At 43.3% G+C, this 14,984-nt stretch overlaps 3 protein-coding genes across 4 annotated transcripts; 2 read left to right on the forward strand and 1 right to left on the reverse strand.

Moving 5' to 3' along the window:
- The first annotated feature begins 1,668 nt into the window (after positions 1 to 1,668).
- LOC136467918 (uncharacterized) lies at positions 1,669 to 10,497 on the forward strand. Of its 2 annotated transcripts, XM_066466729.1 has the most exons (11): positions 1,669 to 2,079; positions 4,189 to 4,257; positions 4,913 to 5,005; positions 5,201 to 5,322; positions 6,071 to 6,266; positions 7,004 to 7,179; positions 8,138 to 8,267; positions 8,776 to 8,936; positions 9,059 to 9,153; positions 9,344 to 9,443; positions 10,068 to 10,497. In XM_066466729.1, exons 1-11 carry the CDS (start codon positions 1,774 to 1,776, stop codon positions 10,111 to 10,113), a joined length of 1,494 nt encoding a protein of 497 aa, XP_066322826.1. In that variant the 5' UTR covers positions 1,669 to 1,773; the 3' UTR covers positions 10,114 to 10,497. The 2 variants fall into 2 exon arrangements, with proteins under 2 accessions (XP_066322826.1, XP_066322827.1); XM_066466730.1 differs by lacking the exon at positions 5,201 to 5,322 and having other exon boundaries at positions 4,923 to 5,005.
- On the reverse strand, positions 10,486 to 12,358 carry LOC136467920 (uncharacterized). The gene is made up of 2 exons (XM_066466732.1): positions 12,001 to 12,358; positions 10,486 to 10,847 (listed from the first exon to the last, which is right to left on the reverse strand). The coding sequence occupies exons 1-2, from the start codon at positions 12,235 to 12,237 to the stop codon at positions 10,665 to 10,667; spliced, it is 420 nt and encodes a 139-aa protein (XP_066322829.1). The 5' UTR covers positions 12,238 to 12,358; the 3' UTR covers positions 10,486 to 10,664.
- A 10-nt stretch (positions 12,359 to 12,368) lies between these two features.
- LOC136467919 (large ribosomal subunit protein bL9c-like) lies at positions 12,369 to 14,982 on the forward strand. The gene is made up of 7 exons (XM_066466731.1): positions 12,369 to 12,604; positions 13,359 to 13,486; positions 13,829 to 13,874; positions 14,165 to 14,262; positions 14,346 to 14,393; positions 14,485 to 14,662; positions 14,746 to 14,982. The coding sequence occupies exons 1-6, from the start codon at positions 12,458 to 12,460 to the stop codon at positions 14,603 to 14,605; spliced, it is 588 nt and encodes a 195-aa protein (XP_066322828.1). The 5' UTR covers positions 12,369 to 12,457; the 3' UTR covers positions 14,606 to 14,662; positions 14,746 to 14,982.
- The last annotated feature ends 2 nt before the right edge of the window (positions 14,983 to 14,984 follow it).

A 14,984-nucleotide genomic window follows, 5' to 3' on the forward strand; every position in this document is an offset into this window, starting at 1 on the left:
ATTCTCTCATCTTCTCGGCATTATTTCTATGACTGCGATGTTATTCAGTAAATTCACATAATTAAGTACGTAAATTCATATTATGAAATTACACCGACAGCGTCATTTTATTTCGTATTCGCTACTCTCTAACAAAAGATTATGCAATTTTAAACACAAACAAGGTAACAATGACCGGTGGGCCCATTCTGTTCCATCCAACGTGTCTTCTCCCTTCCATCCCTAGAACTAGAGGCTTTTCGCTGTGTGCCATTATAAAAGATGCTTTATTACTACATGTCACTAAAAAGTTCATATGGACCTTGGTGCCATGACGCTAAACTTTCTTGTCCTGCACGCCATTGCCGTTCGCCTTCTGTTAGATTTCCACCGTTTACTAGCTCTGATATGTGGGTCAGACCAGGAAAAATGTACAAAATGCCCCCTCTCTCCCAATCCCTCCCCATGCACGTCTTCACGCGCATCAATACAGCAAGAAACGACGGACACCGCGTTGGGAGCTCGTCGCTGGTTTCCATCCTCTTCTTAACAGATCCGCTGCTCCGTGATGTTGTTGAGCGCCTGCTACGCCAAAATCCTCAGTGCGGCGAACCTCGCCGCTGCGGCCACGCGAGCGACGGCTGCATCGACCAAGCAGGCGGCGGCCTCAGGCGCCATCGTCGTCATCATCGAGCCGTCGTTTGTCGGAAAGGTACAGGGGCTCGCGGCCGCCCTGTCCCGGCTCGCCGTGCCCGCCCCTCCTCGGCGCGTTCGACCGGGTCGCGCGCGGCCGCCCAACCGCGCACAGCCGTTCAACGTTGTGGACCTCCGGCCGCGGCTGCTCAACGCTCGCCTCCCCGCACGTAGCCGCTCGACGGAGCTCCTAGCTGCCCGACGGAGCTTAGGTGCCTGACGAACTCGTATCGGAGGAGCTCGCGGCCGCCTGACGGACTCGCTCATCGGAGCTCGTGGCCACCAATCGATGGTCGCGGTCGCCTGACGAACTTGCTCGGCGGAGCTCCCATGGCCTAGCATGCGTGTGGACACCTATCGGAGCTCCCGCCGCTCGTTCGCGCCATGCGCTCGCCAGTGCCGCCGGTAGCCGCGCGCTCGTTCGCGCCGCCGCCTGCGCCCGCGTGCTTGCTCGCCGGGAGCCGCTCGTTCACGCCACGCGAGCTCGCCCCGCCGGTAGCCACACGCTCGCCCGCGCCGCCGCGTGCGTCCGTATGCTTGCTCGCTGGCCGCCGCTCGTTCGCGTCGTGCGAGCTCGCCCACGCCGGCCGCTTGCTCACAACGAAGGAAAAAAGGCACGGAGGAAGGGATAAATAGCCTGTTCGGGAGGTCGTATCGTATCGTGGATTATTTACTGCTGGCTGGTTTGGCGTGAGAGAAAAACACTGTTCCTGACTGGACATTTACGATCATTTACGAGCAAGCGAACAGGCTGAAAGAAGAGAGAGAAAGCATCCACATTTATTACATGTAGACACTCATATAGAGAAGGATATTCTAGACATTATCACTGGTCGGGCTCGCATGTCAGGGTTGCCAAACGGTAGAAACTAAAAAAAAAAGTGAACAAAATGACTTGAGGAAAAAAAAAAGAAGTTAACGTCATGGCAACATGTTTATATGAACTTTTTAGTGGCACCTACGAACGGAGCATCTTTCCTAATGCCACGCGTGGAAAAGCCTCCTACAACTACCCTCCGCTCGCGCGACGCGGACCATGCATCTCGATTATCTCCCGAGCCGACCAGCGCCCAGCGGCGCCAGAACCCAGAAGGTTCGCTCATGGTGCTCACGTCCATGCTCCCGTTCGCGCCCTCGAACACCTCGCTATCCTACTCCTCCCGCGCCTCAACCGCCGCCGCGTTCGCTCCTCGTGGGGTCCACTTCGCCGCGGCCGGAAGGAGCGGCGGCGGTGGCGGCCAACCGCTCGCGTGCGCTGCGCCTCGCCGCCGCGGACGGGCTCCGAGGCGGCGCCGCGGAGGGGGCCTGGTGGTCTGGGCGTCGGCCGACTACTACGCGACGCTGGGCGTGCCACGCGCCGCGAGTAACAAGGACATCAAGGCCGCGTACCGGAAGCTCGCGCGCCAGGTGCTCGACGCTTGCCCCCTCCCATCCACCCCCACCATTTCTCATCTCACTGGACAGTTGTGTAGTACTCATCATATTTGTTTGAGATTAATGCCATGCTTGGAGTTCGTGCCAATAACAAGTCTATAGCATAGTAGGTTCAACTCTCATCCAGTCCGGAAGGCCTCTTTTTTCTTCTGAAATCCATAGTATTGTCTTTGAATGATGTATTACGTGCTAGAGGGTTAGGGGGAGGGTACCTGCATGTAGTTACAGGGATTTGACATTCACCTAGTACTTCATTGCTCCAGTCAGAGATATATGGACATTTCAATGGGTCTGAATTGCCTAGCTAGTTGATACTGATAATTTTGGAGTTTCACTATTGCATTGTAAATCCTAGCCTGATCATCACTTGAATAACCAATGTTCTGGCTCATGGGTATTTCATTGCTAATGATTGGTGGCTTAATTTGCTTGCTCATCCGGGTTTTTTGCTGTTGGAGTGTTGTTTTTATGCAATGAATGATATTATGCTCTTAGCTATAGTTTCTGTATGCCTGCAATACCTAAATATTTGAAGCCTGAAGGCCTGCTAACATGCTTCCTTGCGACACTCACTGTAAAATTTCTAGAAGTAAATATAAACCAGTTAAACCAATGAAAGGTTATTTGAATATTTAGGTGAAATGTAACTTATTTGAATATTTAGGTGAAATGTAACTATCTGCACAGGTCAACAATGCATTGTACATTGATCCTGTGTCTTTCAATGTGTGGAGAAAATTGAAACTCATAATTGTAGTTTAGTCCTGTGCTCACAATGTAACATTTTATTAACAGCATCTAGACTTACGCCATTCCACCATAACGTTTACAGTTCGTGTGGGTTTCAACAGTTTAGTCGATATCACAGCTCTTATTTCCCTTCATTGGATAAGATTCTTTATGATTGCTTCTAGATACATAAAAGCTCCATTCTGGTCTCTACTGGCATCTTTGTGCCATTCACGAATCACGATCTGCCAGCGCCTTTGCTGATTGTTGTTAGTCATCACGCTTGGAGCCTAGAACCTTACACCACCCTGAGCTACTATTAGGGAAAGACTTGCATATGCAATCCTTGTATCACTTATACCTTCTATTTTTGGAATCATCAAAGTTGCATAGGAGGACTTGTAACTTAAGCGGATTGGACGATAAAATGTGATTTTGCAGATGCCAGACCTCCGCTATAAATATTCTTGTGCATATTGCCATACCTACCAATGTTCTCCTTTTGTTTGACGTTGTTAAGACTGAAGCTAGAGCAACATCCTTAGCAATGTTTTCAGGTCGTCTGGTCGAACCTAGTCGCCATGGGACCGACCAGGAGACTAATCGCGATTAGTCGTCGACCAGGCCGATTAGTCGACCCTGGTCGTCCATCTAGCCGTCCATGTGTATATATACACACACACACAATAAAGCAAGCATCAAGACTGCATTAAACACTAATGCAGTCTTGATCTTGACGCACCTGAACAGCAGCACTGCTGCAGTAGCAAAATAACTAACATTTAACAGACCATAGCAGCCACACAGGCAGCATATTACATAACCAAATTAGTTCAGTACAAATAAGCTAAAGTGTTCAACACAAAGTCACAAACATTGACATTCAATAGTCCCACATGTCCGCCCAGTTAAATAGGCCCAAAAACAGAGTAACCAAACTGGTCGTCCCTGTCCTAGTCGGACAACTAATCGCGATTAGTCGTCGACTAATCGGACGACCAGCTTTCTGGTCGAGCTAATCGAGTCGGTCCTCCTAATCGAATACCAGGGACCGACCAGGACGACTAATCGCTATTAATCGAACGACCTGAAAACATTGATCCTTAGTAGCCTAAAACGATCCTCTTTTCAACCAGAGTATTTTATCTACTCCATAGATTATGTTATTGGACCTAAAATACCCCACTTAGCAGGCACTCAATCTTTTGATTCGTAGCTGACTGTCTGTTTATCTTTCAATCTATCAAGTGAAAAGTTTTGTTTTGTCTCTAGTTTTTGGATGCTCTCAGTACATACTATAGATTAAGTTTTTCCTGGGAAATAAATCGTGATATCTTTTTTCTCTGTCTTTAGTACCATCCTGATGTCAATAAGGAGCCTGGAGCGACCGAAAAGTTTAAAGAGATAAGTGCAGCATATGAGGTATGCAATTTTTTTTAACAAGTATGAGGTATCAAGTATTTTGCTTAACATGTTCTATCTACTATTCTGATTATCAGATGGTATGATTTAAGCTTAGAGAATAACCTTTTGGCTATTATGAAAATTGGCTGAAAACCTCCCGTTGTAACAGACCCTTGAGGTTTCAGTCGATAGCTGGCTTCCTGATGCCGATGATTAAAAAAATTAATGCACAACTTATTAATCGACCAAGTAACATACCATTGCTGTGAATATGTGGTACTATTTCTGAAAATGGTGAATTTCCCATTCAATAGTTAACTATTTTTAACATAGTAGTCATAATCTACTTTAAAATTATAAGTTCTTATTCTGTTCTCAACTTCTCACTAGTCTGGTGCTACTTTATATGTGGACTCAAATATGCAAAGTATTTGACCACATTTCTGGTGCTTTTCATCTATAAGTATGGTTAGTGCTGTGCTACTGTTCTTATCCAGTCAACCTAATATTCGGTTGGACGGCATCGCCTCTATCAAATGGTTCTATATTTTTGACTCAGGTTATGTACTCTCCATTATTTGATGGATTATTCATTATTCAATCAGAGATTTGATTCTGGTCTTCTGTTTACTTCCTTCGGTCATTTTGGAGTACTGAATTTCATTGTCATTAGGTGCTGTCAGATGAAAAGAAGAGGGCGTTGTATGACCAATATGGTGAAGCTGGGGTTAAGAGTGCAGTTGGAGGCCCGGGTGGAGCTTATACAGTACTACTTTTCCACACATTCTCTCTCTCTCTCTAAAAAAAAGATTCTAAGTGTTCTTTATATCTATATTCAATCAAGTTCTTTAGCTTGAGGATACTGGAGCCGTGCCAAACGGGGCCTAAGTGTTTTTAGATCTTGCGATCTTTTTGGTTAACCAAGTTTTCTTTGTTTTCACCGATCTTTTCTTCCATGCAGACCAATCCATTTGATCTGTTTGAGACATTCTTTGGAGCAAGCATGGGTGGTTTTTCTGGCATGGACCAGAGCTCGTTTAGGACAAGTAGGCGAAACACTGCTGTTCAGGGTGAAGACATCAGGTTTGTCGCCACTTGCAAGACATGTTGAAGTGAGATGATACTTAAGATCAATTGTGTTTCTTTTTCGAAAATGTTTGCAAATCTAATTTTTAATTGACTGCTAATTGTTGTAGTTAGTACCTGTAAAACCTCAAATATGCAGTGTTATTTGCCTGAATGTAATATGCAGCATGCACTGTTTCATTATCTGGTACTGCCATACTGGCATAAGCAAAATGCTTGGATCCCCAGAATAATAAGCTGCTTGGTAAAAGTATGCTAAAATCAAGTTGTATCCTTTGTTCCATCCTTATGATAAAATTTTGAGATATTTGTCTGTCGCCTGTTTGTTTTCGAATTCTGGTAGCCATGCGATTGCAACCTGTTTTCCTATACACTCGGAGTCTCAGATTTCTACAGCTTTTATCTGCAAGGCTGCAAAACAACACATCTCATCAAATACTTCTAGAATTCTAGAATAATGCAAATATAGCAAACCCGATACTTTCAATTATGTGGACCAAAACCAGTAACTGAGTGAAGTGGGGTGGGTAGGTAGAGCAGTCTGTTCTTGCATGCCTTTTCTAACACTGTTTGGTTCGTTTGTCTGCCTGTATCTTTCTTTCTTTTTTGTATTATTTGGAACCCTATAAATATATCAAATACTGCATTTAGTGCTAGTTCTGCTACATTGTTTGTTTTGTGCTCTAGAACAGAACAGTTACAGGACCAGTGTAATTCCTAAACTGACACAAATTTATTTGATCAGATATGATGTGATTCTGGGGTTCACAGAGGCGATATTTGGAACAGAGAAAGATATTATATTATCTCATTTGGAAACATGCGATACATGTGGTGGTTCTGGATCAAAGGCTGGTTCCAAGCTGAGAATATGTTCCACATGTGGTGGGCGAGGGCAAGTAATGCGAACTGAGCAAACACCATTTGGTCTGTTCTCTCAGGTAACCACGGAGCATTCCTATATAGACTGTTTAACTTAATAACATTATTTGTGAGATTTACAGTGAAGACATGGTTGCAATAATATGATAGCTTTCATGCCGCTTGTTTGTGCGGAGTGTCCTAGCATTAGCATTTAAATTATGTTTCCTACATGACTGTGGAGGCTCAAGGTCTCCTTTTCTTGAACACGCAGGAAAGCTATGTGTCATTTGATTGAAGAGGAAAAAAAGGTACAGAGAAGAAACACCGAAACACAACACACTCACACCACAACAACAATAACATCACACACACACTCACACGGATTCTAGGAACTTAAAACAACTGTGCTACGGACAACAAAAGGACGACCACAGAACACAGTGCTAATTACCAGGGAGGAGGGGGGGGGGGATAGAATAGCCCAGTGACCCAGTTCCTGAGGTCCCCAACCCTGACAGCACGTTAATCACTGTTCTGACCACCATAATTACAGAGTGACATTGCTAAAATCACAGTCGTTATGATGCTTCCACAGTTCTCAAGCAGCAAGGATGATAAGAGTATTAAGGTGTTCCTGCGTGTTCGAGAAAAAAAAAGAGTATTAGGGTGCCAAGCTCAAGGTCTCAACATTAGCCAAAAATAAACTATGCCTATAGCCTTTGGATCACCTGAATTTCTGTGTAATGATTTTACCTCGATTTGATTCTGTTGCAATTGGTGATGGTCGCATTATTTATTTATTTTTATCTTGTAGGTTTCTATTTGCCCCACTTGCGCAGGAGAGGGCGAAGTCATTTCAGAGTATTGCAGGAAATGTTCCGGAGAGGGGCGTATCCGTGTCAGAAAGGAGATCAAAGTAAAGATCCCTCCAGGAGTGAGCAAAGGCAGTACTCTTCGTGTACGTGGGGAAGGTGATTCAGGACCAAAAGGGTATGCAAAGCACTTAGACTGAATGTTTAACTTCTTGATTTTCATGCTTGAACATTTCAAAATACTTCAAGAGTTCATTGCTGTCTTAGATACAATTAAATGGATCTTTTGCATTATGCTACTGATTGAGATGCTCATTCTTGTACTCTTGTGCCATCTATTGTGTAACTTTGGACTAAACATTTGCTGGGAACATGGTAATAGTTAAATGTCACGGGGCATAGGTGTTTAATTAGGAGAAAAGATGTGTTTGCCAATGGTATACCCATGAGATGTATAATTGTATGCTAGATTTGATTTTTTTCCTTTTTTGTTCCAAGTAGATGAATGTAAGTTTATAGTCCCCTTTTTTCTTCTTAATATAATGATACGCAACTCTCCTGCGTGTTCACGAAAAAAAATGTAAGTTTGCAGTCTCTGGCATTTTGGATTAGGTCTGGCACTTGTGCTTTCCGCCAAAGTTATTGTGTGGAATCAGGAGCGCACATGAATGCAGAGTAGCTTAACGCATATGCATTAGTTTACCTATTCAAGGAAGCCATGATATTGAAGGAAGTTATGCTGCAACTGCAGTGCAGGAAAACCTAAAAAAAATTCATATATCTCTATGCCTATAATCATTAGCATACATGAATGCAGAGTGGCTTATGTTGCCTATGTATTAATTTATCTTTTCAAGGTGGCTGTAAGATTAAAGGAACTTATGCAACAACTGCAGCATAGAAAGTGTTATGGGGCATCAGCTAGGGGCCCAGGGGCCCATAGGATCCCCTGGGCCCCTAACTGATGCCCCATATAACAGAAAAAGACTCAAAAAGTATCTTCACATATCTCTAAGCCAGTGTGTTCCTGCCTTGCTTTAGCTTGAATGCAATTTATCTTGTTCAAATTTCTGATCATCTGCCTTCTATATATCTCTTTGCATGGATATCCAATCATTTCATCCTTTTGAAAACAGTGGGCCTCCTGGAGATCTCTTTGTTTGCCTTGATATAGAGGAACCATCAGATATCAAGAGGGATGGTATAAACTTGTATTCAACTGTGTCAATAAGCTATCTTGAAGCTATTTTGGGCACCGTTAAGGGGGTAAGATCTTTCTCACTATGATTATCAGTTGTGATCTTTAGTTAGTTTCAGTCGTCGATTACTACCTTGTTCAGTAAACAACTATTTTTTCCCCATAGAGCAGAACATATGTCTGGAACTTGTCCACTTCACTTTATAACTGGAGGACTGAAACATGCAAAACTTGATATTCCTTATAGGCAAAATAGCTTGGTTACTTTATTCCAATGCTGATGCAATCAGCAACCTTCAATTTGAGGTGTATGTGAGACCCTCTTCGGCCTGCTTTAACACAATACTTGTTGAAGCAATGCTGATTGCACTTTCAGTGATATATAAAGTCTGCCAAATTGATTTGCTCAAACTTATACAAGTTTAGTGCCTTTCCAACTAACACAGATGGTTGAGAGTAGACTAATTGTTGGTAGATGTTTGTTTCAAAACATGAAAATATGTCTTTGAAATGGTTCTTCTGATATAAATTATATAGGTCTGTGTAACCGTTCCTTTCAATTTCTTTTATGAGCAGGTCAGTACTGTTGATGGAACCAGTGACCTTCGAATACCTCCAGGTACCCAACCTGGTGATGTAATTGTTTTAGCGAAGCAAGGAGTTCCATCATTGAATAAGCCGTCTATACGTGGTGATCATCTGTTCACTGTTAAAGTTGCAATACCCAAGCGCATAAGGTGAAAATATGCTTTCTGACTTGATCCTACCTTTTAATTACTTTTATCACTATCCTAGAGTTGGTGAGCCACATAATTTCTCAGTTAGTATTTCTTAATCACTAATTTTCTGTTTCTTCCAGTGGGCGTGAAAGGGAATTACTTGAGGAACTTGCATCTTTGAGTAATGGTGGCTTTGCTCGAACAGACGCCAAGCCAAAACCTGCCCAGCCAAAGCGTATACATGCTAACCACTCTATTTCTTTTCCTCAGTCCTTCCCTTCCCCTGTCCCCACAACAAAGAATTTATTCTTATTTTGGATTTTTACTATCAGAAGTTTGTTGGTGTCTCGTTGGTATCGCTTGATAAGGAATGGAATTTCCTTAAAAATGAAATTGAAGTCTTACATTTGTTATCTTTGTTGCAGGCGTACATCAAGAGAAAGAAGTAGGTGCTAGTCAAGAAGATACAGACAAATCTAAAGAAGCAGAGGGTGACTGGTTGAAGAAACTTACAGATTTTGCTGGGTAACTTTTTTAAATTTGATTTCACTACAGCGTAAAAAATCATGTGATGATTATGTCTGTTCATCCTGTTGAAAATAGGTTTTGTACTGTCTCTTTTTCTTAAACTATATGGTAATGAGGTAATGCCATGCTGAACAAAAAATCATTATACTGAGCAGGGGGTTTGTACTATGTCTATTTTTCCTGTTTTGGTGGTATAAACTCGTATTGTGATCTTTTGGACATAAACTACGTTGTTGTTTATGGCAGACGTTACATTTCCATGTGCTCGTTAAAAGGGAAAAATTACAAATGTAGTAATGGGAAGTTTGAATGCAGATGCCTGTTCTGTTGAAATGTGAACCAACCTAACCAAATCTTGTAATAAACTATATTGTTGGTTACAGCATTACAGTTCCAAGTATTCTTTAAAAGGGGAAATTACAAATCTAGCAATGGGAGGTTTGAATGCAGATGCCCAACTTCTGTTGAAATTTGAACCAACATAGTTGTGTTAGTTGTGTTTGAGAAAAATAATAGGTTGACCGAGTTCAAGGAAAAACAATGTTGATTGAGTTAGTTCATCAGACATTTTTGTGTTTGGGTTATCTCTTGTATTCTGACCAAGTTGTTGAATTCTTTCAGGTCCATTGTTAATGGTGCTGCAAAGTGGCTGAATGACAACCTGTAGGCGTGTAAATATTTACTGCAGGATAGAAAATTTTCAACTGCCATGTTGCTGTAGCCCAATCTGCAATTCTTGGATTCATTGGGGTCCCCACGAGCTCGTACACTGTTTTGTTGGAGAGCTTCAAGATTTTCAGGCTGTGAGTGGCAACCGAGGGAGTGAGAATTGTGAACTAATATTGTCGGCGCATTGATCCCTTATCATTCTTGCAAAGCAATTATTTTTATGTAGTTGGAGTTATTTTCAGTTTGGCAAGCGCATGCAGCAGTCTGAAGTTGTGGGATACTGATCTCAAACACCGAGACTTGACAACACTGTAAATATGTTCGATTCCCTGTACTTGAGGTTTTGGATTAATTAAATTCAATATCAACATTCAACAGGCAATCTTTTTCTGATTTCTGAAGCTGCGAAGCTTGCATCGAGCGAAGCCTCAAAAGAATTCATTCGACAGAGTTGCAAACTTTTTCATCTTACAAAATGCGATGGAACTATTATTAGAAAGAAGTTTCAGTGATCTCGAATTCTCTGTTTCGAGAAGTCCTCGTATCGTATCAGTCCGCCGAGCTCGCTTTGAGCAAAACCAAGACTGCAGCTACCACTGGCAGGGACACCATCAGCAGAGCTACCGCAATGTTTGGCCTTGTGATGTCCGGGAGCAGGATGCTTCCGTACTTTATAACCGCGGCGCCACCAAGGGATCCAAGCACCAATGTCCACAGATAGCCGGAGTCACCCTATTCATCAACACAAGACAAGGAAGGAAGAAACAGACTCAACAGTCAAGATCTTATCTTTTGCCCGTGAAAAACACATACATAAATAGCTGCTTAGACCCAAATACGAAAATAGTATCACTTCCAAGCGTCGCTGATATGATATTCTGATGGCAGGAGCTTGAGTCTCGAGGGAATGGCTACTTAGGTCCCTTTGGAACACATGAATTTTATATGAATCAGTACCAGTTCATTTTCATAGGAGAAACATAGGAAACTGAAAAATTTCCTACGTTCCAAAGAGGGCCTAAGAAAACTGAAGCTCTGGAACAAACCAATTGATTGCTTCAAAGAACAATCCTCACTAGAGAAGAGATCATACTATGATACTAGTGCCAAAAAAAAAGAAGCTTAGGTCCTGTTTGGATGTAGTATTAAGAAACTGCAGTTTTAGAATCCACGTGCAAAACTTCGGCTCAGAGAAAACCCATTTCACGTGGAGTTTATAAAACACCAAAAGACTACAATTTTAGCAATGCTACGATTTTCAAAGCCACGTGCAAAACTTTGGTTCAGAGAGAACCCATTTCGCGTGGAGTTTATAAAACTCCAATTTTAGCAATGCCTTCAAAAACCATAAAATCTGTTGGTATTTTACATAGGCACGATATTATTCCCTTTTCTAAAACCCCAAAAAATATTTTGCATCCAAGCAAATGTGCTATTGAACTAGACACGTGCCTAGCCACTATGGATGAAAACGGTACGGATATTTTCCGACCGTATTCGAAACCGAATTCATTTAAAGGGGTTGAGATCTATCCGTATCCGAGTCCGGATATCCAACATCCGATACTATATCCGTATCCGAATACTCAAATCGCATATTTATGATGTCGATATCCAATCTTATCCTATCCGACATAGTTGACACTATCCGTATTTGAATCCGAATCCGGACAGAAATATAAAAACAAATGTAATATCGTTGATATCCATCCGTATCCGATCCGTTTTCACGTAGATTTGACAGAAATATAAAAACAAATGCAGCCACTGAGGCCATCAGGCCAGTCATGTAGATTTCAGACCTTCGATCAGACATTCTGAGGATATACAGTGGTTGATGACAAGAGAATGCAAAAAAACCCGGGGAGGAGGCACAGGCACCGACCTTGAGGATTTGCCCCACGCCCGCGTCGGTTCCGGCCTCGCCGGGGTTGCGTCCGGAGAGACGTGTGACGACGCGGCTCCTCGTGGGCGCGGCCACGCGGGGGTTACTACGCCGGCAGTTCACGCGGCGGGAGAAGCTGCTGCCCCGCGGCGCCAAGTTGGAGCCGGGACCGGCGTCGCCTCGGGGCGGCGCGGCTGGAGTGGCCACGGGCACGGCGACCGCGCAGGCTCCCGCCATGGACGCGACGCGACAGGCGAGCAGCTGGATGGGAAACGGGCTCGACGGAGCGCGAGGTTATCCAGATCAGATTGGGCCAGTGGGCCGCCACCGTCTCATTTCCGGCCCAAACCATTATTAGGCCAATCGCAAAGTGGATGGATAAGAAAGCGGTGCGAACGGAGGAGGCAAAGGAAACACTGCTCCACTAGCGAAGCTTGGGAAGGGAAGCGCGAGAGCAATGGCGTCGCCGTCGTGCGCCTCCTCCACGCTGCCCTGGACCTCAGCGTCCTCCTCGCGGCCCTCGGCGGAGCGCCGCCTCACGGCCTCTCGCTGGGCTCCGTCGCTGGTCATCGTCGCCCAGGGGAAGGTCAAGAAGTACCGCCAGGTCGGCTCGGCTCCCCAAACCCGCCCCCGCCTCTCCCCTTGCTTTTCACTTGCCCCCATTACTCTTGTTACTTGCGCCTACAGTAGCTTTCCTTCCGTGCCATTTAGGGTTGTAGATAGATTCGCGCCTCTTGCTTTGGGCCAATCAATACGGATACTTTCGGCGTGTTAATTCTTCTGTCCAAGTTATCTGCGCATTTGATTTTGGCCACAAATTAGTGCATGTGGGTTGCGGAGGGCATCCTCCTTGGTAACTTTTTTATGAGAAATCCATGTTCATGTTAGATGAGTGCTACTGCTAACCAATAGGACATGGCAATACCTGTTACATTTTAGTTTTCTTGTCCAAACCGATGCATTGCTCATCGGTACGTTTGTACATTCTGATCAATAGATAAAAAGGAAGTTAGTTAGCTGTCTCAATGGCAACGGGTAATATACAGTGGCTCGCACAATTTAGATGCTTCCAGAGTTGTACTACTTCTAATGAGGCTTTTTAGGCAGGGGATTCAGACCCTAGGAATTACTTTTAGTGGGAGCCTCGCCTTACTAGTTGGAGTTCAGTGCACAAGTAGTTCATTTTGTTGTGATTGCCTGATTGTACAAGAATGCAACAAAGTTGCATCCAGTTAAATTGACAACGTTGTACAGCACCGAGCTGTACTTCACCTGCTCATCTTGTGTATCTATTGTTGCTATCCTTAGCATTACATGTAATTTACTTTTTTTTTTAAAGAAAAAAATCTTCCCCATAGGTCATACTGACAGACGACATAGAAGCGGTGGGGAAGAAAGGAGATACAATGAAGGTGCGAGCTGGATTCTACCGCAACTTCCTCCTTCCCAAGGGCAAGGCTACGCTTCTAACCCCAGAAGTCCTCAAGTAATTTCACATTCACTGCTGTAGCCCTTGGTTATCCCACACTTGCTTTGTTACTTATGTTGTTTAATTGTTGGGTTTCACATATTTTCCTTACCTGCAAATTCCACTTTCTATCAAATGATTCAGTGGCTGCTGACATCGTAAAAACCTTATGACCTTCTCTATGGTATGCTTAGTTTGACTCTGAGGTTTGGGACCTAGCAATCTAGATTGAGATAGGAATCCATGCACCTTTCTTATAGAATTCTGGTAATATATATTAAATGGTCAACACACATAATGTTTGATTGGATGTGTAAGTAAGACTGTGAAAGAATTTCTTTCCTCTACTTCTCTTTGCAGGGAAATGCAGCTAGAACAGGAAAGAATAGAAGCTGAGAAGAAGCGGGTAAGAAAAATATTTCACTCAGTAATAAATGTAGTTGCAATTTAACGTAACCGTCCTTTTTTTTTCTTCTTGAGAGTAAACTTTAATTGCAGTTTATCCTTACTGTCCTTATGAAAAAAAATATAGTGCCTTTATGTCCTCCAAAATTTAAGTCCTAAGCATGATTCTCGCACAAAAAAAAAAGTCTTAAGCACGATATGTTCATGAAATTCTATGAATGCCATTGGCGGGTTAGTACTTATCAATTTTTGTTGATAATTATGGCCTTCAAAATTTCTCTACTTACATAGGTAAAAGAAGACGCACAACAACTTGCCCGAGTTTTTGAAACAATCGGGGCTTTCAAGATTCCTCGCAAAGGTGGAAAAGGAAAACAAATCTTTGGGAGGCAAGTTCTAAGTTGGATAATCCTTTATCTATTCTCTGTTGTCTTACTTTCAGTTTTCTGACAATATCCTTTATTGTACACAGCGTCACAGCACAGGATGTTGTTGACATAATAAAGTCACAACTTAACAGGTAAAGTCACATGCTCCTAACTCCTAAGCAATCTTAATAGCATTTCTCATTGTTATTGCTTTGCTTACTGCTGGCATGCTGTGTCATGTAGGGATGTCGACAAGAAGCTGGTGACAGTTCCAGAAATCCGTGAAATCGGAGAGTATGTTGCAGAGATCAAGCTTCACCCGGATGTGACAGCTCGAGTAAGGCTGAATGTTTATGCGAAATGAGCTCAGCAGTCACAGAACCTTGGGTAGATGGACTTTGCTGAAGCCTGATTTCGCCAGGTGAGTCCATTCGAAAAAAAAAAGAGATTTGGCTCTTAGAATTCTGGTGGTCTTGCTCTTACAGTCACTTTTGTTTGGTGCAGAGATTTTGCTGGAAGTGCCAAGTGCTGTGGTAGACATTAAGGCCCGCTCTGGCCTAGCCTGGTTTTGATCCACAATTCACTGCCCATCCTATATTCCTACCCTGTAAAGTCAGATTTCGACAATTATCTCTGTTGATTTCATGAGTTGAAAAATAGAAATCGTTGTAAAGCACAATTGGTTTGAACTCTAGAGTCTAGAGCATTACGTTCGTCGACTGCATCCGGTTCACCAAAATCGA

This window comes from Miscanthus floridulus, chromosome 7, assembly GCF_019320115.1.
Source record: "Miscanthus floridulus cultivar M001 chromosome 7, ASM1932011v1, whole genome shotgun sequence".
Lineage (NCBI taxonomy): Eukaryota > Viridiplantae > Streptophyta > Magnoliopsida > Poales > Poaceae > Miscanthus > Miscanthus floridulus.